At 40.1% G+C, this 27728-nt stretch overlaps 1 protein-coding gene across 1 annotated transcript in view; it reads left to right on the plus strand.

Annotated features, from left to right (window-relative positions):
• LOC102958212 (protein ZNF738-like) overlaps positions 1 to 27728 on the plus strand; it is a 46771-nt gene that overhangs the window by 1137 nt on the left and 17906 nt on the right. Inside the window, exons 2-4 of the mRNA XM_042970019.1 lie at positions 1379 to 1515; positions 6801 to 6927; positions 7424 to 7519. Coding sequence (XP_042825953.1) covers positions 1379 to 1515; positions 6801 to 6927; positions 7424 to 7519 — 360 coding nt within the window. The remainder of the gene's footprint in view (positions 1 to 1378; positions 1516 to 6800; positions 6928 to 7423; positions 7520 to 27728) is intronic.

A 27728-nucleotide genomic window follows, 5' to 3' on the forward strand; every position in this document is an offset into this window, starting at 1 on the left:
CAGGGATTTGTTTTCTCACCAATTCAAAGAATAAAGAGGTGTAATGCCCCCGATTTCGAGGAGCCAATACCAATGCAAACACATGAGGGTTTATTTGCAAGCTCAAGCTTGGGCCCAAGTATACTTAACACAGCGGAGCAGGGACTTGGACCCCTAGGTTAAAAGGCAAAGCAGTTTTATAGGGGTCAGTGGCCAATGAGATTGTAACACACACAAAGAGTTGCATAGTCATGTCAGTCCACACCCAGGTGGCCAATTGAATTACAATTTACCCTATAGTAACTGTTTGAACTAGCCTATCACTTTGGTCAGAATTGGTGCGCAAGTTTGGAGGGCAAAAGGCGGGGTTTACATTCTTTGGCGGTTAGGGGTTCCATATTCCTATATGAGCTGGTTTACAGTAAGGGTGTGCTCAGCGGCTTGATTAGTGTGGGGGAGTGTCTTAAGGAATAAGTAGGTCATATGGGGGTTATACATGAGATGGTGGGTGTAGCACAAAATGGAGTTAGTCTTGCTCTGCTTGTCCAGGGGTAGGGGATTTTTGTTAAATTCCTTGGGTCCCACAGAGGCGGACACAAAATGAACAACAGGCAAAACTTTATTAGAGTATAAGAGAGGAAGAGTAGTAGGAAAGTTCTCTTTACAGAGAGGAAGCATTGGAATGTGAATACCAGTGACAATAGGCAAGGGCCTTTGTGGTATAAGGTTCTGGTCTCTCCCTCTTCCCTTCCCCCTTGTTCCTTCTCAAGTCCTACACTTACTGGATTAACAACTCCAGGTGCTGGGTTGTCCCTTCCTGATTGGCTCATTTCTATTGCAGGAGGGGTGGTCTATGGCCATATTGTTCCTTGTGGGTTTTAAGTTTTATCATCTACTACTAGTTTTTAGTTAGGTCTTTAGTCAAATTCCTGCGGGGAAGTAGGTGGTGTCTGTCACATTCTTAAGAGGAACCTTACACCTGAGGGCGTTTGCTGTAGTCAGGCATTCCCAGCATTGTTCCAAAATGTGTTTTCCCCATCCAAGGACCTCAGGTCCTAATGGTTCCCATTCTCCCTACTGAATCCAATCTTTTCCTATCAAAATGATAAGGGAAGCCAGAGTTAAGCAGAAAGGCTTCCCATTAAGTTATCAGAGTTGAGTGCAGGCTTTGGCTCAAGGGTCTCCTGTACAGGAGTTGGGGAGGGTCAGGTCCATGTAACACACTGTTCCTATGCTCAAGCAGAATTGGTGGGCTTCTGTGGGAGGGGAGGCGCCCTGAAAGCAGAGACAGGAAACTCAGAGGCTGGTCTCCACGTAGGACACCATAGTTTCTGAATAGCTCCTGACACAAAGGAGGAGGAACTTGGGTCTTTTTTGCATTTCAAAGCCCTGCCTGCAGGTGACCAGGTTACTGGTGAAGAGGTTGCATTGGTGGCTTTAAAGGCATTTGCTCCCACTTCAGCTGGGATTTCTCCACAAAAGTCTTCTGAGAAAACTCTTGAAGAGGAGGTGAAAGAAGAAATGGCCAATTCTCAGGTAAGCCTTGAGTCCATTGCAAGAGGACCTGTCACCTTGTTCTCAGGATAATCCATGCATGTAGAAATTGCAGGGCACCTGGGTGGTTCATTCAGTTGAGCATATGACTCTTGATTTTGAGAGGCTAAGAGAAAAGTTACCGGGTGTACTCACAACTGCAAAGAAAAGATCTTTCCCTTTCCCCCGCCATTCCCGAAACCAGCCAGGGCACGCCCGGTCCTAGTCTGACATAAAGGCGGGAACCAATCAAGTTCTGCTGAATGGTTTGAAATAAAGGTGGGAACCAATCAAGTTCTGCTGAGCATTCAAATTTAAATGTCAACCTATAACAACTCTGTAACCTCAAAAAAAATCCCTAACTTGTTTTGTGCCTGTCTATAAAAGAAGCTGTAAGATCCTTGCTCGGGGGGCCTCTTGCATTACCGGCAACGAGTGCGCGGAGGACCGGGTTCGAACCTGCAATAAACAACCCTTGCCGCTTGGCTTTGACTCTGGACTCTGGTGGTTTGTTTTCGGGGGTCTCTCGAATCGGGGCATATCAATTTAGGCTCAGGTCTTGATCCCAGGGACCTGCTATCCAGCCCTGCATCAGGGTTCCTTCTGAGCTTGGAGCCTACTTAAGATTTTCTCTCTCTACCTGAGTCCCTGTCCTCCATTTGCATGCATGCCCCTCCCTCCCTCCCTCTCTCTCTCTCTCTCTCTCTCTCTCTCTCAATAAATGAAAAAAATTTAAATGCCATTGATTTAATTTTTTTAGTTCTTAGGTTCTGCTTTAGGTTTTAATCAAAATTCTGACCTTTCAGAAATGATATTCTAGGTTATGTCTTCAGAACACTCCTCCCCTATATCTCAGAGATCTCTCTCCCTTTTCTCCAACATGGCTTCCAGTAGGGCAACAAAAGTTTTCACTATGAATTAAATTCCTACAAGTATTGAAAATATTCCCTTTGTGACAGATCCAGAGAGGAAGGTGTTGAGGCCAAGTGTCCTGTTGCTGATGGGGTCTGGTCCTGGGATAGCAGTCAAGGAAAACCGTTCCCAATTAGGTCTTATCTGAATGCTTTCTCTGCCCCGGGTAGAGTAGGATTATGAAAATGCACAAATACACAACATGGATATGAGGTACAGAATAACTTCGAATGTTACTGCTCTTGAGGATGTGGAAAAGCTATTTTAAGATACACTAGATATTCCAGGACATGAAAGTATATGTGATTGAAGTCTGTATAAATCCACTGTGTCCTTAACTTGTTTATATTGTGATTTACTGTTGGGGGTCTCAAGAACACACCGGTGATCCCCTGTCCTGAGGTGTGCCTTAGGCACTGATATCCATTTGTTTGCTTACAGCTGATGTTACCTACTATTACTTGGGTTTGTGCTCTCTGCCAGATTCCTCCCCTGTAATGTTCATATTTTCCTTAACAGTTGTAATGATTTTAGGCAGATTCCCTGAGCAGTTTCCAGACACCATCACATTTAAACTGGAAACATCTTTCTCCTAGTTTCTCTTTTCTTGTATTTTTTTTTTACCTTGTAGCTTTTTTTTCTATTTTGTTTTTAAATTTATTTTGAGTAAGAGAGAGAGTGAGAGCAGGTGAGTGGCCAAGAGAGACCACAAGTCCCAAGTAGGCTATATAGGATCAGCACTGAGCAGGACACGGGGCTCGAACTCTCAAATCAAGAAGTCTTGACCTCAGCCTAATTCAAAAGTCAGAAAATTGACTGAGCCATCCAGGCACCCCTTCCTTGTAGTTTCTGAGGAGGAGGACAAATGCAAAACAAATGTGGATAAAATTAAAATTTCTCACAACTTACAACCCCCAGAGAAATACTTGAGACTGGCAGAGGAAGACACTCCTCAAGGAATGCTCAACTGCTTTAATGTTGATGCTTTCCTAGAGCGAAAAAGCAAGCTTAGCTTTACCCTAGTCAGACTTCCATGTCCTGGAAGTCTTCTTTAACATATGAAATCCCTGTAGAAACTTATATTTCTCTCCCCCCCCCCCAACTTAAAGTATATAATCAGCAGCTCCTCTCAATCACCCTGCAGTTCATTCTTGCCACAGATCCTATCCCTGTGCTTTTACACAACAGCCTCGTTTACCAAAAAGGCTCAAGACTATTTCCTTCAACATTGACTCCTGGCCCACCTCATATTAGTTCCCACCGGACAATGAGACCCTCACTGTTGTGCAGTAGATGTAATGACCTCTGGCGGTTGAGGTTCTCAATGAGTCAGACCTTCATCCTGTAGCTTTTTATTTTGCTGCATAGTCATGACACATGCATACTCTATTTACTTCTGTGTATTCAGAAAAAGAAGAATCACATAATTACCATGTTTGAGTGTCTTAAAATCCCGAAATAAAACGGAACACAAATGATGAATGAAATAAATCTTTCAATGAGGGGCACGTGCATGGCTCAGTTCATTAAGCGTCGGACTTCCACTCAGGTCATGATCTCACCAGTCCTGAGCTGGAGCCCAGCATCAGGTGAACAGGAGCTATGCCTCTCCCTTTCTCTCTCCCTCTCTCTCTGCCCCTCCTGGTATTCTCTCTGTCCCTGTCTCTGCCCTCTCTCACTTCCACCCTGTCTCTCTCTGTCTTTCTCAATAGTAACAATTAATTAAAAAATAAAATTTAAAAAGGCTTTCAAATAAAAACTATATTAGCAGATCATGGAGTACTACGGTCAAGACAACTCTTGAGATACTCTGGTGACAGATAGTTTATTGAAGTAGCACCGGGACAGGACCCGTGGGCAGAAAGAACTGTACTTTGACTGCATGAAGCTTCTATGTTCAAGGGGAGGGTAGGTGCACAGAGTATTCAATCACAAATGTTTAAATTTCTACTTGTAAAACTGCTTCTGCAAGATTTCTCTGGTGCTTACCATTCAGTTCAATATGAAGCAGTGGTGACATGTACCCGTGGTCATGAGACCCTGTAAAAATGTAATAACCAGGGGTACCTAGGTGGCTCAGTCACAGCCTGGAGCCTGGAGTCACAGCTTGGGGTTCTCTCCCTCTCTCTGCCTCTCCCCCTTTCACACCGTACTTACTCACGCTCTCTCTGACAATATAGATAAAAAAAGAAAAATGTAGGAACCAGCCTTTATTTGATGAATGTCCAAATAATACCCTGTATGTTAGCTTTCTGTGCTAAAGGTGAAAATATTTCTGATTGTATCCTTCATCATACTAGAGTCAGATAACTGTTTCATTTGTATTTTAATGTGTGTTTTGTGTTGATAGTGTGACTAAAAGACGTAAGCATCATCATGTACAATTAGTTTTATGAGTTTCATGTCACTGAAAATACTTTGTGTTTGAGTGAGAGAGAGGCAGGGGCAGAGAGAGAGAATCCCTAGCCAGCTCCAGACTGTCAGCACAGAGCCTGAGGTGGGGTTTGTACTGGTGAACTGTGAAATCATGACCTGAGCCAAATTCAAGACGTGGACACTTAACCACCTGAGCCACCCAGGTGTCCTTCATTGAAAATGTTTCTTAGTCACCATTACACTTTTCTACATTTAATATCTATACAACTTCTTTGAACATTTATGGATGTGAGCATGGAACGTATAAAGGTGATCAATTTTGTGTGCATACCTTCTTCTTAGCATCATTTTTCAGGTTTGACACCTGCTATGAACATTGTATTACGGTCCCCTCTGTATATTGACCGATGTGTCATTTTAGGTCAACTCTAGGCCAGATGACCTGGGTTCAAACCTGATCCCTACACATATTGGATGCTTGAAAAAATATTCACTTAGAAATAGAAGAATAATGTGTCTGTTGTCTTAGATTATGATTTATTTTTCAATAAGTTATGAAAAACAGTTTATGCTCTCTACTAACCAGGAAATGCTTGGAAAGGTTTATTGCCTTTCTTGCTATTCTAGTAGAACCTGTAGTTGCTATGAATCCCATTCAGTTCCTAGTTCCCCAAAAGTTCTTGTCTTTGAGTTCTACTTCTTCATTATTGAAATATGTATCTCTTGGCCCACAGACTAATGCCTTGTTAGAAATGCAGACATCTACCCCATCCTAGAACTCCTGAACAGTATATGCATTTTAACAAGATCCCCAAGGTCCTGTTGTGAAATTCTAATTCATATTAGAATATGCTAAGTACATTTGTCACTCCCCAGAACTTTCCATTTAAGAAATAGATAGCACATGTACTGTATGATGTAAATACAATATTCAAAATGTATATGCCTGTGTTGATGCCTTCATTTTACAAATTCTCTTGAATAAAAACAGTATTTATAAAGGTTCTTACCTCCAAGGCAATGAATATACTAGAGCATAATACTGGGTGACAAATAATCTTACCTCATCAAGCAGGAACCTCACCTAAGCCAGAACCAGTTCTCCCGATCTAACTGAACTAACAGAAGTTCAGTCGTTGGTGGATCACAAAAAAACTATACCAGGTGAGGATGTGAGCAAAGCAAAAATGATTTACAAGAAACAAGGAAATCACAGGGAGGAACTTCCAAATCAGATACTCACAGAGGAAGGGGGTATGGTGTCCTTTCATTTAGGGTTAGGGTGGATATTCAGAAAGGGGAGGCCATCATCTTATGCCAAGTGGAGTATAAGGTTGCACATAAGCCTTAAGAGAACAGTTGTGTACATACTCTGCATATTTCATAGGAAATGAGGTTTGTGCTCCTCCTTGGGTGAGATTTTAGTATTATAATGAGGTAAAAGGGAGCTCCTGAGTGGCTGAGTCCATTGAGCGTCCTACTCTTAATTTAGGCTCAGGTCAGGATGAAAGTCCTGAGATCAGGCTCCACTCTGAGCATGGACCCTGGTTGGGATTCTGTCTCTCTCTCTCTGCCCCACCCCCACTTGGGCATGCTCTATCTCACTCAAAGACATAAGATTTAAAATAAAATGTATGTATGAGATGAAGGTAACTGTACTCAATTCGTAGTTTAGTCTATTATGCATTGGCTTAGGTGTGAGTCAGGGGTTAATCTCAAACTGAGTCCATCCAAGCTCTTCCTCAGGGCAGTCATTACCTTTTGTTAGATGGTTTCTGTTTCCACTACAGGTGACCAAACCCATGGGGAGTTTTTTGTGAAGTAAAAGATAAGATAGAAAAAGAGGTTAAGTAAAATGTGGAACTAAGATCGGTAGGTACAAGCACAAGCATTAAAGTCAGGTCTTGGAGTCTGGCTGGTGACATTAACTGCCCCTTTCATTTGACCTAGCATTATGAACTCTGCCTGTGGCCACTTGACAAGTGTGTTTTTTATTGCAGGGATTGCTGACATTCAGGGATGTGGCCATAGAATTTTCTCAGAAAGAGTTGGGGTGCCTGAACCACAGTCAGTGGGAACTGTACAGGGATGTGATGTTAGAGAACTATGGACACCTCCTTTTCTTGGGTGAGGATAATTCCTTCCACGTTTCCCAAACCATACTCAGGGATTTGTTCCTTCCCTTGAAGACTGTCTCTTGGAATCTTCCTCTTTGCATGACTGGGATTCAGATCCCTGCAGTCAGGGAAAGAAGTAGGGGTTTGTGGACGTAGAGAAAAATCTTCATGGTGTTTCCTTTTCAGCTTTACTTTCCCTTCCTTAGGGTAACATCATCATTTCTGTACATTAATGACAATTCTAAAGGCTAAGTGGCATAAAACGGTATCTCTTTTGTCTTAAATACCGATTTCTACTCATTATTGTCATGGTAGTACTCTTAAGTGGAGGTCAAGATCTGAACATGGAAAATTTGTCCCGCATGTTCTAAAGGGGTTGTTGGGCCACAGCACTTGGGAAGTCATTTTCTAGCTTCTACTCTGTCCTCTCTGCTCTACTAAGCACAATAGTGGATCAGAAGTTAGAATCTCCAACCACACTCATATTCTTTTTTTCTAATAAACAGGTCTTGTTGTGTCAAAGCCAGACCTGGTCATCTTTTTGGAACACAAGAAGGATGTTTGGGCCGTGAAGAGAAAGGAGACAGTAGCTACACACCCAGGTAGGTGGGAATGAAGCTGATGACAGAGGTGAGGTCCAGTTGTGAAGGAGGAATTGGACCTCAGAATGTGGTTGAGCAGCTCTCCTTGAATGGAAATTAGGTTGAAAAGGCCAGTTTTAGGTCCCTTCCTCTCACATCGGACATCTGCTTTCCAACACATCATGCTGTTACATTCTGTAAGGATTCTCCTTCAGTTCCACTTGAGGGTTCTTCACATCGACAGTGAGATCCTCCATAATCTAATTGGGTCTCCATTTACTTTGAGGTCTTGCGGAAATCTCTGCATTTCTGAGGAAGTCTAGGTTAATCCATTTCTGAGTTCTGTTTTGCTTCTTGTGTGAAGTGTGTGAGGGTAGTGGTGGGCATCTTGGAGTTAGCTGCAGAAATCCCAGGAATGCTAGAGGGAGACATCACAAGTTTTCTTGTTGATGCCTTCCAGGATTAAGGAGCCTTTCATTTTAATCATACAAAGTAGAGGCCCAGTAATTTCATCAGGTATCAAATCAACTCTCTAAAATGAGAAAATCTCGTCTTTTGTTTCACCTCAAAAGTTCATTCTTGGGTTGCCTGGTTGGCTCAGTTGGTTAAGCGTCTGGGTTGAAATCAAGCTATGATATCAGTCTGTGAGTTTGAGCCCTGCATCAGGCTCTCTGCTGTCAGTGAAGAGCCTATTTGGGATCCTTTGTCTCTCTGTCCGTCTGGCACATGTTCTCTTTTTCTCAAAAATAAAACAAATATTAAAAAAACAAAAAAAGAAACCTCAGGATGCCTGGGTGACTCTGTGGGTTAAGAGCCCAACTCTTGCGTTTGGCTCAGGTCATGATCTCAGGGTTTCTGAGTTCAAGCCCCACATAGGGCTCTTGGCTGAAAGCCCAGATCATGCTTTGTCTCTCTCTCTCTCTCTCTCTCTCTCTCTCTCCCTCCCTCCCTCCCTCCCTCCCTCCCTCCCTCTCTCCCTCTCTCCCTCTCTCCCTCTCTGCCCTTCACACACTTGCCCTTTATCCCTCTCTCAAAATAAATACTTTAAAAAGTTTACTTTCATTTTATTTGTATTAAGTAAAATAAGAAATTTTCACTCAATGTGTTGCATTTCTCAATGGTGAAATAATTTAAGGCACCTATTATTTTCATATAATTCTACATAAATTAATGCCATTAGAAGTTAAAAACTCACAGCCTATAATAAAGTCTCAATTGTTACTTTATTTCTTAATAATTGATTCCGTCTATGATTTTTGTCTTGTATAATATAAAATTATATTTGAGTAGTTGTATATGAGATTCCTTAATGATTTATTATATCAAAAATCCTGATATGACATGGGCATGGGCTTTATGAGAAGTGAGGGAGACAATTAGTAAACTTCCTATATTTAGAAAAAGAGTTTTAATTATAAATGTAATTTCACTTCAGGAAAAATTAATTGTTGGATTTTTTTACTTTCCTCAGAATGTATATGTATTTAATACCAAAGATTTTTTTAATAAAGTGACTGTTGGCCTATTTTACAATTTTGATGATACTTGTTTATTTAGAAATGAAAGGTTTGGGGTCACTTGAGTGACTCAGAGTGTTGAGCTCTGAGTCTTGATTTAAGCTCAGGTCATGAATTCATGGTTTGAGTTTAAGCCCTAAGTCCAGTTCTGCACCCAGTGTGGAGCCAGCTTGGAATTCCCTTCTCTGTCTCCCTCTCCCTCCCTCTCTTCCTTTCTCTCTCAAACTTATTTAAAAAAAATCACAAAAAAAGGAAATGAAAGGTTTTTGTTTGTTTGATTCTAAAGAATAGATTATAGGGGAGCCTGGGTAGCTCAGTTGGTTAAGCCTTCAACTTCAGCTTAGGAAATGATCTTGCCGTTTGTGACTTTGAGCCCTGTGTCTGTCTCTGTGCTGAGAGCTCACAGCCTGGAGCCTGCTTTGGATTCTGTGTCTCCCTCTCTCTGAGAGTCTCCCTGGCTTGTGCTCTCTCTCTAAGATACATAAACATTAGAAAAATAAACAATGGATTATACCCTGAAATCTGTGTGATAGGAGGGATCTATTAACATAACACATTGTTTAATGTCTTAAGCGCTTAATTCACAAAAGTTTTCATTAGAGGTTTCCATGGTTGATTTTAAGGAACATTCTTTACATGTTTTAATGCCCTTGAAGACATGCCAGTAATTCAAAATGTTCCTTTTTCATGGGTACACAGTCACAGTTGAAAATTAGAGCTATAGCTAGGGATGCCTGGCCTTAGGTCATGATCTCACGGTTCGTGAGTCTGAGCCCTGCATCCGGCTCTGTGCTGACACTGTGGAGCCTGCTTGGGATTCTTTGTTCCTCCTCTGCTTTAACGTTTTCTCTCTCAAAATAAAGAAGATTTAAAAAAATATATATCTATATATGTATATATAGTGGGCCTCTTCTAAATACTTCATCATTTTTATGTAGAATTTTTTGGTTTACGTTTTGTCTGGTTTTGAAATTCCATAGTAATGTGCTTCCTTTTGTATGGAACTTTCCACAGCATTATTTAGGTGGGATTTTGCTTTTACCTGTGTATTTTGTTTTAGGGTGACAATTTTCAACTCATTATGTTTTTGGACAATGTGAGTGAGTCTAAGTCAGATAAGATCAGCTTTATGCCCTTTGCTAATAAAAGTATCTATGTATTTGTAGCAGTATTACCTATGCATACTTGTGACTCATCTTGTGTATTTCTTTCCTTGATTAGTGGTAAATGAATGTTGTATCCTGTTTAGGTGAGTTATCATGATAATAGAATTAATTTCATCATGTATTTATTGGTGAATGTATTGGCTGTATGTATTTCCATTCAGGCTACCTTAGAGAGTACTTAAAGCATCTTAAAGGTACAACAAACCTTCATACATGCTGCTAGTGCAGAGCTCAACACAGGACTTGCTTTTTTTTTTTTTTTTTTTAACTTTTATTTATTCCTGAGAGAGAGAGAGAGAGAGACCAAGCCCATGCAGGGGAGGGGCAGAGAGGGAGGGAGACACAGAATCTGGATCTCCAAGCTTCTTGCTGTCAGCACAGAGCCCAATGCGGGGCTCAAACTCATGAATCCCGAGATCATGACCTGAGCTGAAGTTGAGCACTTAACCAAATGAGCCCCTGAAGCAACCCTCAACACAGGATTTGAATTCCCAAATTGGGAGAACATGTCCTAAGCTGAAATCAGGAGTTGGACACTTAACTGAATGCACCAACTTCATGCCCCTAACACACTGTTTTAAGCCGATAGTGTCAATTTTATACAAAACTCTTCTACTTATCATCTCTGCACCTGTACCCACTTTATATTGATGACATCATAAATTCTTTTTTTTATATTGCATTTATTATTACCTAGATTTGATTTTTATGCTTTTATTTAAGAAAAAGTCTGTAGCAGAAATAAATGTGACTTGTCCTACCTTGTTACAACACTATAGGTTTCTATAATTGTGTAAATATTTATACTTCTCAGAGAGCTTTATGTTATGTCTTTTCAGTTACTGTTTAGAATCTTTTTATTTCAACAAGGACTTTTTAAAAAAAATTTTAATGTTTATTTATATTTTGAGAGAGAGACAGAGACAGAATCTGAAGCAGGCTCCAGGCACTAAGTCTTCAGCAAGATCACAACACAGGGCACGGACTCACCAACTGTGAGAACATAACTTGAACCAAGGTTGGATACGTGACCAGCCGAGGCACCCAGGTGCCCCTAGAAGGACATTCTTTAACATTTTTGTAGGAGAGATCTGCTGATAAACTTAGAGGGGTTTTGCCTTGGGAAAGTCTTAATTTCTACATGCATAGAAAACAGCTGTGCCAGGTAGGGTATTCTTGGTGGATATTTTTTGATCTTTCAGTATTTGAATACATCGTTCAATGCTTTTCTTTCTATAACATCTACCGAGAACCCCACTAACAATCTTGTAGGAGCTCTCTTGTACAAGATGAGTTGCCTTTGTCAAGCTTTTCAAAATTCTCTTTTCACTGGTCATTTTTGGTCAGTTAATTACAACGTGTCACTGTGTTCATGTCTTGTCTTTTTTCTTCTTCTATTTTTACTTAAATTCTAATTAGATAACATACAGTGCAATATTGATTTCAGTATAATTCAGTGGCTCATCACTTATATACAGTGTTCATCATAACAATTGCTTTCCTTAATAGCCATCACCAAGCAACCTGTCCCTCACCCGTCTCCTGCCATAGATACTTATCCTATTGTGAATTTACCGTGTTTGTGAATTTGTCTCTTCTTTCCACATACAAGAGAGCTACAAGCCTTTAGTTCTTCATGGAAACTCTCTGCCCCCTTTCACTCTGCTCTCCTTTTGGGTCCCATTATTGTACACATTGTTCCACTTGTCGGTGTCCCGTGTGTCCCTAGACTTTGTTCTTTCCACATTTTTCTTTGGTCCTCTTAGGTAATTTAAAACAAGGGGTCTTTAGATTGCCCACTTCTTTTTTCTGCTTGAGCAAGTCTGTTGCTGACTCTTTGTATATTTTTAAATTCAGAGATTCTCCACTTGAGCTCCCAAATTCTGGGTGATTGTTTCTTATACTTTGCCTCTTTGGGTTTACATTTTGGTCATGCATAGTTGTTCTGCTCTCATTTAGTTACCTGTCTGTTTTCTCTTCTTCCTCCATGGGCATCTTTATGATGTTTTCTTCTTGAATTCTTGGTCATAACATTAATACTTCCTAATTAATTCAAGGTCAGTTTTGGAGATTTCTTTCATTCCTGTGAGTGAAACAAGTTCTTCTATTTCTTTATGGCCTTGTGGCCTTTTGTTGAGATTAGTGAATTTAAGAAAACAGCTTCTGGGCTTAGGCTTATGAACTTGTTTGTACAGGAGAACACAAGTAATTGGTAATGTCTGAATTTTTGGAATTTCCCAGTTTACGAAAGTATAGTTACTTCTTTAGAGCCCATACCTTCCTCTGTTGTCCTCAGCTCTGTAGTCTCTCCAGTGTGTAAACAAAAGCTCTCCTGTTGTCTCAGCATCCATCATAGTGCATCCAGCGGGTGCCCTCATTCCCTCTGCTTCCATGTTCTGCATGACAGAAACAAGTCCCTCAGGCACCTGCAAAAAAGCCAGATCACTGAACATAGAGGTCACTCCTGTGTTCATCTCCTGATGAGAGGTAACAGTTTTCACACAGTGTTGGCATGGAGCGTCAGGAAGGGTGAGTAGCTTTGTGGGCCAGTGTCACAAACTTTGTCTCTTTGATGTTTCTCTTCTTTTCTACTTGCCTGTGTGGGCTGGGTTCTCCTAATTGCCTTCTGGAGCACTCACAAGGTAATTTAGTCCATTTGTGTCTCCATGGAGGAGCCACCGTCCTGATGCTCCCTACTTCTTCACTGCTGATATCCTGTGATGGGTATTAATTTTGGATATTAGCATTTAACATATATGCATGTGAGGATAGTAAGTGTGAGAACTGATCGTGTATCTTTTACTTGTGTCTTTTCATAACACCATAGGCTTGTTGGCAAAGTCAGGTAAAGAATATTCTTTTTATTTTTTTTTTTATTTATTTTTTTTTTTAATTTTTTTTTTCAACGTTTTTTTAATTTATTTTTGGGACAGAGAGAGACAGAGCATGAACGGGGGAGGGTCAGAGAGAGAGGGAGACACAGAATCGGAAACAGGCTCCAGGCTCCGAGCCGTCAGCCCAGAGCCTGACGCGGGGCTCGAACTCACGGACCGCGAGATCGTGACCTGGCTGAAGTCGGACGCTCAACCCACTGCGCCACCCAGGCGCCCCATTTTTAAAGAGTGATGTAGGAACAAATGCAAGTTGTGGCTCTTAGTATTTACACTCAGTGATGACTTGGATGAAGATGGAGGGTAGAGAAGGGCAGAAATGAGGTTACGATGGATATCGCCAAACTGGGATAATTGCCCTTAATGGAACCCATACTGCCAGAAGAGATCAAGCGTATAAAATACTTGGGGGAAAACCCTACTTTAAGTCAGTTCTATTTGAATCCCAGGACCAAAATCCATTTTCGTAAAGTTTTATTTTTTTAAATATTTATTTATTTATTTTTGGTTGCTTCCCATTTTTAAAATATGATATTTATTGTCAGATTGGTTTCCATACAACAACCAGTGCTCATTCCAACAGATGCCCTCCTCAGTGCTCATCACCCACCCTCCCCTCCCTCCCAGCCCCCACAAACCCTCAGTTTATTCTCAGTTTCTAAGAGTCTCTTTTGGTTTGTCTCCCTCCCTCCCTTTTTCTTTTTCCTTCCTCTCCCCCATGGTCTTGTATTAAGTTTCTCAGGATCCACATAAGAGTGAAACCATATGGTATCTGTCTTTCTCTGTATGACTTAACTTAGCATAACACTCTTCAGTCCATCCACGTTGCTACAAAAGGCCATATTTCATTCTTTCTCATTGCCAAGTAGTATCCCATTATGTATATAAACCACAATTTCTTTATCCATTTGTCAGTTGATGGACATTTAGGCTCTTTGCATAATTTAGCTATTGTTGAAAATGCTGCTATAAACATTGGGGTACAAGTGCCCCTATGCATCGGTACCCCTGTATCCCTTGGGTAAATTCCTAGCAGTGCTACTGCTGGGTCATAGGGTAGATCTATTTTTAATTTTTTGAGGAACCTCCCCACTGTTTTCCAGAGGGACTGCACCAGTTTGTATTCCCACCAACAGTGCAAGAGGGTTCTCTTTTCTCCACATCCTCTCCACCATCTATAGTCTCCTGATTTGTTCATTTTAGCCACTCTGACTGGCATGAGATGATATCTTGGTGTGGTTTTGATTTGTGTTTCCCTGATGAGGAGTGACGTTGAGCATCTTTTCATGTGCCTGTTGGCCATTTGGATGTCTTCTTTAGAGAAGTGTCTATTCATGTTTTCTGCCCATTTCTTCACTGGATTACTTGTTTTTGAGGTGTGGAGTTTGGTGAGCTCTTTGTAGATTTTGGATACTAGCCCTTTGTCTGATATGTCATTTGCAAATATCTTTACCCATTTGGTCGGTTTCCTTTTAGTTTTGTTGACTTGTTTCCTTTGCAGTGCAGAAGTTTTTATCTTGATTAAGTCCCAATAGTTCACTTTTGCTTTTAATTCCCTCGTCTTTGGGGATGTGTCAAGTAAGAAATTGCTGCGGCTGAGGTCAGAGAGGTTTTTTCCTGCTTTCTCCTCGCGATTTGATCATTTCCTGTGTCACATTCAGGTCCTTTATCCATTTTGAGTTTATTTTTGTGGATGGTGTAAGATAATGGTCTGGTTTCATTCTTCTGCATGTTGCTGTCCAGTTCTCCCAGCACCATTTGTTAGACTGTCTTTTTTCCATTGGATATTCTTTCCTGCTTTGTCAAAGATTAGTTGACCATACTTTTGTGGGTCCAATTCTGGAGTCTCTATTGTATTCCATTGGCCTATGTGTCGGTTTTTGTGCCAATACCATGCTATCTTGATTACAGCTTTGTAGTAGAGGCTAAAGTCGGGGATTGTGATGCCTCCCGCTTTGGTCGTCTTCTTCAATATTACTTTGGCTATTCGGGGTCTTTTGTGGTTCCGTACAAATTTTAGGATTGCTTGTTCTAGCTTCGAGAAGAAGGCTGGTGCAATTTTGATTAGGATTGCATTGAATGTGTAGATTGCTTTGCGTAGTATTGACATTTTAACAGTATTTATTTTTCCAATCCATGAGCATGGAATGTTTTTCCATTTCTTTGTATCTTCTTCAATTTCCTTCATAAACTTTCTATAGTTTTCAGCATACAGATCTTTGGTTCGGTTTATTCCTAGGTATTTTTTGCTTCTTGGTGCAATTTTCAATGGGATCAGTTTCTTTATTTGTCTTTCTGTTGCGTTATTATTAGTGTATAAGAATGCAACTGATTTCTGTACATTAATTTTGTACTCTGCGACTTTGCTGAGTACTGAAAGCTTGGCTTCAACTTTGCCAATTTTGATGCTTTTGATTTCTTTTTGTTGCCTCATTGTTGATGCTAGAACTTCCAACACTATGTTAATATCGGTGAGAGTGGACATCCCTGTCGTGTTCCTGATCTCAGGGGGAAAGCTCTCAGTTTTTCCCCATGGAGGATGATATTAACTGTGGGCTTTTTACAAATGCTTTTTATGATATTTAAGTATGTTCCTTCTATCCTGACTTCCTCGAGGGTTTTTATTAAGAAAAGATGCTGAATTTTGTCAAATGCTTTTTCTGCATCAATTGACAGTATCATTTTATTGACAGGATCTTTATTAATGTGATGTATCACATTGATTGCTTTGAGAACGTTGAACCAGCCCTGCAGCCCAGGAATGAATCCAACTTGATCATGGTGAAGAATTCTTTTTATATGCTGTTGAATTCGATTTGCTACTATCTTAATGAGAATTGCTGCATCCATGTTCATCAGAGATATTGGCCTGTAGTTCTCTTTTTTTTGCTGGGTCTTTGGCTTGAGAACCAAAGTAATGCTGGCTTCATAGAATGAGTCTGGAAGTTTTTCTTCCCATTCTCTTTTTTGGAACAGCTTGAGAAGGATAGGTGTTAACTCTGCTTCAAATATCTGGTAGAATTCCCCAGGGAAGCCATCTGGTCCTGGATTCTTATTTGTTGGGAGATTTTTGATAACTGATTCAGTTTCTTCACTGGTTATGGGTCTATTCAAGTTTTCTATCTCTTCCTGTTTGAGTTTTGGAAGTGTTTGGGTGCTCAGGAATTTTTCCACTTCTTCCAGGTTGTCCAGTTTGTTGGCATATAAACTTTCATAGTGTTCCCTGATAATTGCTTGTATTTCTGAGGGATTAGTTGTAATAATTCCATTTTCATTCATGATTTTATCCATTTGGGTCCTGTCCCTTTTCTTTTTGAGAAGCCTGGCTAAAGGTTTATCAATTTTGTTTATTTTTTCAAAACACCAACTCTTGGTTTCATTGATCTGCTGTACAGTTTTTTTAGATTCTATATTTTTTATTTCTGCTCTGATCTTTACTATTTGTCTTCTTCTTCTGGGTTTGGGGTGACTTTGCGGTTCTGCTTCTATTTCCATTAGGTGTGCTCTTAGGTTTTGATTTGGGATTTTTCCTGTTTCCTGAGGTAGGCCTGGATTGCAATGTATTTTCCTCTCAGGACTGCCTTCGCTGCATCCCAAAGCATTTGGATTGTTGTATTTTCATTTTCATTTGTTTCTGTATATTTTTAAATTTCTCCTCTAATTGCCTGGGTAACCCATTCATTCTTTAGTAGGGTGTTCTTTAACCTCCATGGTTCTGGAGGTTTTCCAGACTTTTTCCTCTGGTTGATTTCAAGTTTCATGGCACTGTGGTCTGAAAGTGTGTACGGTATGATCTCAATTCTTTTATACTTCTGAAGGGCTGTTTTGTGACCCAGTATGTGATCTATCTTGGAGAATGTTCCGTGTGCACTCGAGAAGAAAGTATATTCTGTTGCTTTGGGATGCAGAGTTTTAAATATATCTGTCAAGTCCATCTGATCCAGTGTATCACTCAGGGCCCTTGTTTCTTTATTGATTGTGTGTCTAGATGATCTCTCCATTGCTGTAAGTGAGGTATCAGAGTCCCCTGCAATTACCATATTCTTATCCATAAGGCTGCTTATGTTTGTGATTAATTGTTTTATATATGTGGGGGCTCCTGTATTCAGCTCATAGACATTTATAATTGTTAGCTCTTCCTGATGGATAGACCCTATAATAATTATATAATGCCCTTCTTCCTCTCTTGTTACAGCCTTTAATTAAAAGTCTAGTTTGTCTGATATAAGTATGGCTACTCCAGCTTTCTTTTGACTTCCAGTAACATGACAGTTCTCCTTCCCCTCACTGTCAATCTGAAGGTGTCCTCAGGTCTAAAATGATTCTCTTGTAGACAACAAATAGATTTTTTTTTAAACCATTCTGATACCCTATGTCTTTTGGTTGGAGAATTTAGTCCATTTACATTCAGTGTTATTACAGAAAGATATGGGTTTAGAGTCATTGCGATGCCTTTAGGTTTCATGCTTGTAGTGATGTCTCTGGTCCTTTGTGGTCCTTGCAACATTTCACTCACAGAATCCCCCTTAGGGTCTCTTGTAGGGCTGGTTTAGTGGTGGTGAATTCCTTCAGTTTTTGTTTGGGGAAAACTAAAATACATTATTGTAAATCTTTAAAAATACTTTACTCATTTTTGAGAGAAAGAGTGCAAGCAGGGGAGAAGCAGAGAGAGAGATGCATATTCAGAAGCAGGCTAAAGGCTCTGAGTTATCAGCAGAGAGTCTGATGTAGGGCTTGGACTCTTGAACCATGAGATGATGGTGTCTTCGGCTGAGGTCAGATATCCGACCAACTGAGCTACCCAGCTGCCCCTCCAAAATTCATTTTTATTCTTAAATATTCTCTGAAAGGACTTTGGAAATTCTGGAAAATGAACCAATCCATGCCAAAACTAATCACTGAAATCATTTCAAATATAAAATTGGTTTAATCCTTCATTCACTTATTCACTGAAATGTTTCTAAAAGTTAGAATTTTTATCTTCCTTACTCAGTGTCTAAATGTGGTTGTTTTGAGAGGTCTTTTCAGAGGGTTAATTATTCTTCCACCTTGCCTTATCCTTCCTTTTCCAAAGTCTCTAATAACCAGACAGTCTGTATGCAAACATCACTGTTCAATGTTATCACATAGTGCCTAATTGGGATCTAGTTTTTATGTGTGGTGAACTTCAGAAGGGCTTTAGTGAGAACTCTATCTTCCATAATTACCAAGGTGTTTAGTATGGAGATACAACTTTCCAATGCCAAGAATCTGGCAAGAAACGTGAAGCAAGGGTCAAATCCTCAATTTCAGAGAACTCCGTTTCCAAACATCCAGTATAAAAGTAATAAATGTGGGAAAGTGTCTTATGAAAGCTCAAATCCAATGGCACATCATTGCATCCTTACTGGAGAGAAGACTTAACAATGCAGCAACTCTGGTAAACTTTTAACCAGTCTTCAAAACTTGCTCAACAGCAGAGATTTCATAATGGGAAGAAAGCTTACAAATGTAACAATATGGCAAAGGCTTTCAGTACCACAAAACTTGTCAACACGTGGTGTGATATATACTGGGGAGAAGGCTGAAAAGTGTTTTTAAAAATGTGGCAAAGGCTTTAGGCAGAACTTCAAACTTTGTGGCCATCACAGAGTGCATACTGAAAGAAAGATTACCAATGTAAAAAATTTGACAAAGCGTTTAATCCTCATCAAAACCTTTCAACATGAGACCATCCTGAGGAGACAGCTTACAGATGTCAAGAATGTTGGCAAACTCTACCCACAACTGAACTCTCATAAAACATCAGAAAACTACACTGGATATAAACCCCAGAAATGTAATGAATAATGAAAAACCTTGTTTTTAATATATATTTAAAAAACAACAAACTTATTTGAATATAAAAAACATTACAGCTGTGAACAATTGTCAAGCTGTATAATGGAATGTGAAATCTAAATAAACTGAGAGAATTCTCAGCAGAAAGAAGTCAATACCACTTTTGAGACATGATTCTAAATCAGTATTTATTATAGATGAAAATCCAAAGTCAAATCATTCAGATCACTTATTTATCCTTGGACAATGGAGGTGCTATGGGGTACCAACCCCTCCACAAGTGAACATCTGCTTGTAACTTGCGAGTCCCCAAATTTAGAAACATAGCTACTTTCCCATGGAAATAGCCTATTGTGGACCAGAAGCCTCATCTAGAACAGCCAATAACCCATTTTTAATACATGGCCTATTTTATATGCAGTAATAATAAAGCAAGCTTGAGGAAAGAAAATATTATGGAAATCATAATGAAGAGAAAACAGATTTACAGAATATATGTAAATTTGTGTATAAGTGGACCCATACTGTTCAATCCCATGTTCTAACATGGTCAACTGTGTTTGTTAATCTGCGTGAAAGGATCAAGGGAAGATGGATGTGTGTCTGGAGAGGAATAATGTCACCGTCTCCTTTTTCTTCTGACCATAATTGCGATTTTGGGGGTGAGGGGGTGAAAAATATTATTAGCTCGTGTGCATGCAAAAGGATTTGATTGTTTCTGTCTCTCAGACATGCAGGGCTGTAGTATGATGGGGAATTCACTCATACCAACTTTTCCATGGAACATAATGGACATTGTCATGTACAATGTATGAAGAAAGTCTACATTCACATGGTGCTTGTGGCTGATCTATAACAGTGACGTAAGTCACCATGAAGTGATCGTTCAGGGCATCATTATTTGCATTAAAAGTAAGATAGTGTAGGGATGCCTGGGTGGCACAGTCTGTCAAGTGTTTGACTCTTGATCTCAGCTCAGGTCATGACCTCACAGTTTATGAGTTGAAGCCCCACGTCGGGTTCAATGCTGATGGTACAGAGCCTGCTTGGGATTCTGTTTCTCCTTCTCTCTGCTCCTCCCCTGCTTGTGCTCTCTCTGTCTCTCTCAAAATAAATAAATAAAATTTTAAAATAATAAAAATTTTTAAAAAATAAGTAAATACAAGTAAGATAGAGGAACATTCTGAATTTTAAATAGATATGCCAGTTTTTTCTAAGGAGATTATGTTGGCTGTTGATTAAAATTTGCATGCATCTTCATAATAGCAGTCGATAGAAGTCAAGAATATTAGGCAGTTGAAATAGAGATTTTCACACATCTTAGGCAAGCATAGCTAACTCTTGCATAAAAGGGTGTAAAATTATTGTAAATCCACATTTATTCAATGATGAGCCTCAGCTTGCACAGCATGGAAAGCACAACTCACAGATTCTTATATCAGAGGAACAGAATAGTTCTTGAATGCTTGAAATGGGTGTTTTGACCAAGGATCGTACAGTGGTTTTGCAACGGTATGTTTAGCATGTGTTTGAACTTAATACATTTTGATTAAGAACACTGAATAGATTTTAATGTGTTAACACTGTCTTAATGAATGAACTGTTCCCCTACACCAACCTTAGCCTGCCCCACCTTCATTAAGGTTGTAGGTAAACAGTAACACAAAGTGCACTTGACCATTGAACAACATGGGTTTGGTCTATGTGGGTACATTTATAGTCAGGTTTGTTCATTGTACAGAAATTTATTTTCTCGTCTGATTTTCTTAACATTTTCCTTTTTTGAAATTCCTTTACTATAGGAATGCTATATATAATACATACAACATAAAATATACATTAATCAATCTCGATCAAGTTCCTTGTCACCAGTAGGCTATTAAAATATAGTGTTGGGGAGTCAAAGTAATACACAGATTTTCAATGGCATGAGGGGTGGCCACACTGAAACCCTGCATTGTTCAAGGGTCACTCATGCTTGGGAAAGTAGTAGATGATATCACTAATCTATTCTCCGCAAGTTTATGTATTCTAACTTCCTTATTGGGACTGCTGGAACATTAGGGTGCTGTTAATATGGATGACATGGAAGTATTCTTGAGAGCATAGCTAGTCAATTTCTTCTTTTTATTTTTTTTAACATTTTTTCATTCTTGAGAGACCGAGAATGAGTGGGGGATGGGGCAGAGAGAGGGAAGGAGACACAGAATCTGAAAGAGGCTCCAGGCCCTGAGCTGTCAGCACCGAGCCTGATGCGGGGCTCAAACCCACCAACTGTGAGATCATGACCTGAGCTGAAGTTGGACACTCAACCGATTGAGCCACCCAGCTGCCCCTAGAGCATAGCTACTCAATTTCTTGATACTGTGGCCATGGGATCCATTTTGTATAACCAGACTGGCTACAGGGGGATTGAAGGGACTCTAGCTAGACCCAGCAGCCAATAGAGTAGATAATGCCCTCAAAGTCTCAAAGTAGTTCCTGCTTGGGCTTCCCCAATAACCTTTGTGAAAGAGCACCCACTCCCAGTGTGTCTACCTTCAGCATCCCTTAGAGAAGAGCCCTACAGAGTTCACCATGCCCTTCTCATGTGGGTTTGAATTGTACGTTCTAGACTTAGCTTAGGAAGTGCAAAGCACTCCAACTGTAGACCCTACAAAATGCATCTGCCCCAGTTCCTGCCACTGTCTCTGCCTTCACTCAGCCTTGACCTCAAGGCATATTGGGTACATCCTCTAGGATCAGTGAGTAGCAAAATTTATTGTTTCACGTTCTTTGTTTTCTTTTATTCAACCATGGCTCACAATCCAACGTCCCCAGGTTCTATTTAACTCCCGAGGGAACAAAGTTATTACAAGTATAATTATAAGCCATATGTACAGAATTATCAATTATTGTTTTTAACATTTTACACTCTTTTTCTCTGCGTATGTTTTTTTTAGGAGTATACAGAACACAAATTTTTATGGTTTGGGTATGCACAGAATACAGTATGTTATATTAAGCTAAAGATACATTTTAGTTTTTTGTTCTTTTGTTTTTAATCTTTTTTGATTTTCATTTAGTTTTGAGAGAGAGAGAGAGCATGAGCAGGGAAGAGCCAGCAAGAGACAGAGACATAGAATCCAAAGCAGGGTCCAGGTTCAGAGCTGTCAGCAAACAGACCAACATAAGGCTTGAACTTATAAATCACAAGGTCATAACCTGAGCTGAAGTTGAATACTTAGCCAACTAAGCCACCCAGGTGTCCTGCTAAAGATGTAGTTTGGAATAAAAGAACTAACTAGAAAGAAGTGCAAGTATAGGGGTGTATATATTTAAGTGTGTGTACCTATATCTTCAGAAGGAAAGGGAATATTAGATACAATGAGGTAATTTCAAAATAATGATTACGTAGTAAACAAAAATGTTACAGATTGAAAATGGGAATAATTTTCTATAGATCGTATTCGATTCATTTCTCCTAAATCTCCTGCATCATGGCTTGAGAATCTCCCCATGCAAATCCTGTCTTGTCTACCTGCCTATTAGTTGTGTAGCATATACTCTTTCCCTCATTCAAATGTTTAGGAACTGCTGCTTATCAGGTATACTCAGGGATGTTAAGAATGGTTTGCATGAAATGACATGGTGTTCCAAAAGTAGTTTGATTATGGGAGTAGTTCAACAGTGAACATACTAAATTCCGTATAGTTTTATTAATACATTTCACTTCTCTCATTTGGACAAGAACACGAAGTAAGATTTCTTTAGTTACTGTTTTTTCCTTCTTGGAAGTGACATCATCCAAGTTCTCCACTGGGGAGTGAAAACTTCGAAGTGAAAACTTGCAGATTCATGTGTCATGGGTTGTTTTAACATTGACTTGATGAGACCAAGCATGCGACGTTGCTTGGTGCTTACTAGATGTTCTACATGTAGGGAGAAAACAATCTTGTATTAGGAATAATTCTGCAGCCCAAAGAATACTGAAAAACATCTAGGCTGAAACATTGCTATGAATTCTTCACGTGGGGAGAGGACACCGTCCAAGATGTGTTGCTGACTCTGGATGGAGAAGGATACATTTTGCTTGTTTTCTTTCCAAATCATCTCCAGTTTTTTTAATGTTCTCATCTCCATTACAGTGATGCAGGCATCACAGCAGTCCTTCTATGCTGTGTTGTGGATATCCCATTTTTACCGCTCTCCCACTCCCACATAAGCCGCACAGACTCTGGTAGGTTCTTAGGTGTGATTTGGAACTTTTAATTCAAAGGGAAATGGTTGTTAACTGGTATGGAGGCCATACCTGAGATTTAAATACAATGTGGTCATCACTTCCGTGGAGGAAAAGGAAAACATCAGTGGACCACAGGATTTTCTCATTCACTTGGCATAGAGAGAGTTGTGAGGACAGATAGAATATGAGGATGCTATCCTTGACCAGGACGATAGGTCCTACTAAAAGCACATATGGAGAATTCTTGAAATGCAGGGAAAGATCTGGTAGGAATCCTCCTTTGGTCACTGTAAAGTCTTAGGAAGATACTTGTAATGAACAAATGTGACAGACATGGGGACATGGGAAATGTGGTAGGTTCTTAGATTCAGGGAAGTCAGATCCTTTCCTCATGTGTTCATGAATTCCTTGGCCGTCCTCAGGACCAGTTGCTTTGGATGCCATAGATAACCATCCTTTCCCAGGCCCAGATATGTGGCAGTAGCTGGAAAGGGGAAATACGAGGATTTAAACATTGTGGCCACTGCTTTAAGGTGTCATGTGACAGAAAGGAAGTTGAAGATGAAGCAGGCTTCTGAACACTAATAGTCAGAACCAGCAAGGTGGGTGTGGTGTTTCCACAAAGCACTGGCATCCCAGGTATACAACCCCAACACCTCTCTGATCCCTAAGATTGATGACATCCCAGGTATCTTGACTCCCTGCCAGCAGGGACCTCCCTGACTTCCATGCAGCCCCACGATGAGGCTAGTCCTGTGCTCTGGCCTGTGTGCAAGACACAGATTAGTTGGGTACCAGATCACCGGTCACCAGTAGCGAGGATGTCTGCTTCACAGAGCCCACGCGGTTTTGGGGTTAGATGTCCCTGTGTTGTTTTACAGCCCATGGTCTTTGTCACCCATCCTGACTTGAGGGGAAAGAGGATTTTTATCAGTTGTAGAAACTGATAAGATAACGTTGGGTAGCATGTGATAGTCACATTTCACACTGGTTCAATTGAAAGATAATAATTCATTTCTCAGTACCTGTTATTCTGTGGTAAGCACACCATGAAATGTTGATGTGTACCTACAGAAAAGACAATGTAAATGGAGGGATGCCTGGCTGGCTTAGGCAGTAGAGTACCTAACTCTTGAATGCTTGGCTGGAAGTCAAAACCCTATGTTGGGTGTAAGGGTTACTTCACACACAAAAAATTAAAAATAGAACTGGGCAACTCAGTCAGTTAAGCCTCTGAATTTGGCTACGTCATGATCTCATAGTGCATGAGTTTGATCCCCACATCGGGCTCTCTGCTGACAGTTCAGAGCCTGGAGCCTGCTTCAGATTCTGTGTCTCCCTCTCTCTCTCTCCCCTCCCTTGCTCATGTTCTGTCTCTCTCTGTCTCAAAAATAAAGAAAAACTTAAAAAAAAGTTTTAATAAAGAATAAAATCCCGAAGGCACAGAGAACTCCTGTCAAAATCAACAAAAGCAGGCCCACACCAAGATATATTAGAATTAAATTTACAAAATACGGTGATAAAGAAAAACTCTTCAAAGCAGGAAGATATCTTTCACTTATCAGGTAGAACCATAAGGTTACCTGGTGATTCTTCAACAGAAACTTGGCAAGCCAGAAGGGAGTGGCATGATCTATTCCACTTGCTGACTGGGAAAAATAGGCAGCAGGGAATTCTCTATCCAGCAAGGCTGTCATTCAGAAGGGAAGGAGAGACAGAGTTTCCAAGACAAGCAAAATCTAAAGGAATTCCTCACCACTGAATTAGCTCTGCAGGAAATGTCAAAGGGGAATCTTTAAGTGCAAAGAAGACACCAAAAGTGACAGAAAAAGGATCAAGAAAGTTTCTAGAAACAATGACAAAACGAGTAATAAAATGGCAATAAATATATATCTATCAATAAACACCTGCAATGAAAATGTACTATACATTCCAATCAAAACGCATAGAGTCTCTGAATGGAATAAACCAACCAAACAAAAACAACAAAAAAATAAACCCCAGGCCCATCTATATGCTGCCTACAAGAGACTCCATATAGACCTGAAGACACTTACAGATAGAAAGTGAGGGTGGTAGAGAAACCTTTCTCACGCAGATGAAGGTCAAAAGAAAGCCAGAGTAGCAATACTTAGGATGGACAAACCACATATTTTGTTCTTGTGTGGCAATTATCCTGCTTTGGTACTAGGGTAATGCTGGCCTCCTAGGGTTATTTTCCGTGGGTTCCCTCTATTCTACTTTTAAGATTTTCATGAAGATTGTCCTAAATTTTGTTTTGTTTTTAATGTTTGTCAGAATTGGCCAATGAAGACAAGAGGTTGTGGGCTTTCCTATGCTGGGAGGTTTTTTATTCCAAATTCAACTTATTTTTTTGTGAGGGTCTAAGAAGATTTCCTATTTCTTGAGTTCAAGATTCTTTTCTCAAACTTGGTAACTTGTGCGTTGTTTAAAATTACATTTTTTTACAATTTTGCCTAACTTGTTAGTATATAATTGTTGATAGTGATTTGTTATCACACTATGTATTTCTGTGGTTATCTGTTGTGAGGTTTCTGTTCCATTTCTCCATTTGGTGTTTGAGTTGTCTCTCGTTTTTTCTTAGTTAATGTAGTTGAAGAATTTCCAATTTTGTTTATTTTGAAAAACCTGGGCATTATTTTCCATGTTATTGTTTATTCTGCTCTCTTATTTCTAATTTTTAAGTTTTTAGTTTTATTTTTTCATTTATTTTGAGCGAGAGAGAGAGCACATGCAAGTGAGGCAAGGGGCAGAGTGGGAGAGACAGAATCTTAGTCTACTCACTGGGAGTGAAGCCCTACCCGGGACTTGATCCCACAACTCTGGGATCATGACCTGAGCTGAAATCAGGAGTCAGACGCTTAACAGACCGACCTACCCAGGTGTCCCAACTATTTTATGAATTTCTGATTTTTCCTTGGTATTTCCTTCTCCTCTTGCAGAGCTGAATGTGGGGCTTGAACTGGCTAACCACGAGTTTGTGAACTGAGCCAAATTCAATTGCTCAAACGACTGAGGGGCTCAGGCACCCCTGTTGTTGTTTTTAATATTTATTTGTTTTTGGAAAGAGAGAATCCCAGGCGGGCCCTGTATGGACAGCACAGAGCCCGAGAAGGGTCTGGATGTCACAAACCATGAGATCATGAAAGGAGCCAAAATCAAGAGTCTGATGCTAACCTACTGAGTCACCCAGGCACTCCTTAAAGGCAAAGACCATTGTGTGTTTCATTCACATTGCAGAATTTGGGTTCCCAATTCTCCAGTTTACATTTGCACACACATTCATTGCCAAGTGATTGTGGGAAGGGTGCACTAGCTGAGGGAAATTTGAGAGAGCCACAACTGCTGGCCTATGAAGCAGACTCAAGCCAGAAATACTGAACTCAGACTATGTGCCTTAAAAGATCAGCAAAATAGTGCCAATCATTCTGGGTGACCTTGGGGAGAAACAGGCATGCTTGCTATTGGGGGTGAAATTATCTACATAGCTGTGGAAGGCAATTTGGTAATATCTAGCAAAATTATGTATACTTTTTCATGTCTTCGCTAATAGTTTCCCCTCAAATTTACCTACACAGTACTTGCAAACTTGCACAACAGTGACCTTCAAGTATTCACCACCCCTATGTAAAAGCCAAAGATTGGGAACAACCCAAAATCCTTTGGTAGAAAACCAGTGAAGTGGAATAATGCCCAACTATAAGGAAGGAGGAAAATAATCTACATTTATAATTGTATTTTTTTAAAAAAACACTCTTGGAGAGTATCTAAGGAAAGAAAGCTTTGTATTTTGGTAGAGTATTAATAGGTGGATACATGGAAAATTATACGGATAATAATTTTATAATCCTTTAAATGATAGGAGGGAGACTTTTCTATCATTTTAAGATTCTCATCCTTAGGATCTATTAAAAACTTGAAATTCAGTGTAAATATTAGTGTCACCAAAGAAAATAGCTTATTCCAATAAAGCAACAACCAGTATTCTCCCCTTGGACCGTAGTTCTCATTATATCGCAATTGTTGGCAAGTGTTCAATAATATCCTGCCCAATGCCATTATATTCAAAATGTGCCCAAAGCCATAGAGAACCACCACGAGGTGACCAGGATCCACTGGCCAGCTCTTACCTGGAAACTGAGATGCTGCTTGCACACAGTCTACCCCATCTCAAATGAGCCACTCCCCAGACGATGGAGGCTTGAGCCCCAGTATTGCCTCTGGTCCTGGCAACCAATGATTCTGCCATGACAGGCCTGCAAGGACCAAATGTGCAAGGCAGACCACCCGTTGTAAATAATCAAGCCCTCTTACCCTGTGGAGCTGTGCCAACTTCCCCTCCTGACACTCCAAATATGAGGAAATCTATCTATGTCTAGTTCTTCAAAATCAGAGGCACAGTTGTTGTAACAATCATTTCTTGGGGATGTGGAAAAGAGGAGAATGATCTTTCCTCCAAAATCTTGGGCAGGAGCTGCTTTCTGACCACAAGAGTACTGGTACAGTTCTCAAGGCTGTAAGGGAGGGCGTCAAAATGCCATTGTGGTACATGCCTGGGCTCTTGCTCTACTCTCCAAATGAACAGTGTGCCAA

The sequence above is a fragment of the Panthera tigris genome, chromosome E2 (assembly GCF_018350195.1).
Source record: "Panthera tigris isolate Pti1 chromosome E2, P.tigris_Pti1_mat1.1, whole genome shotgun sequence".
NCBI classification, from domain to species: Eukaryota; Metazoa; Chordata; class Mammalia; order Carnivora; family Felidae; genus Panthera; species Panthera tigris.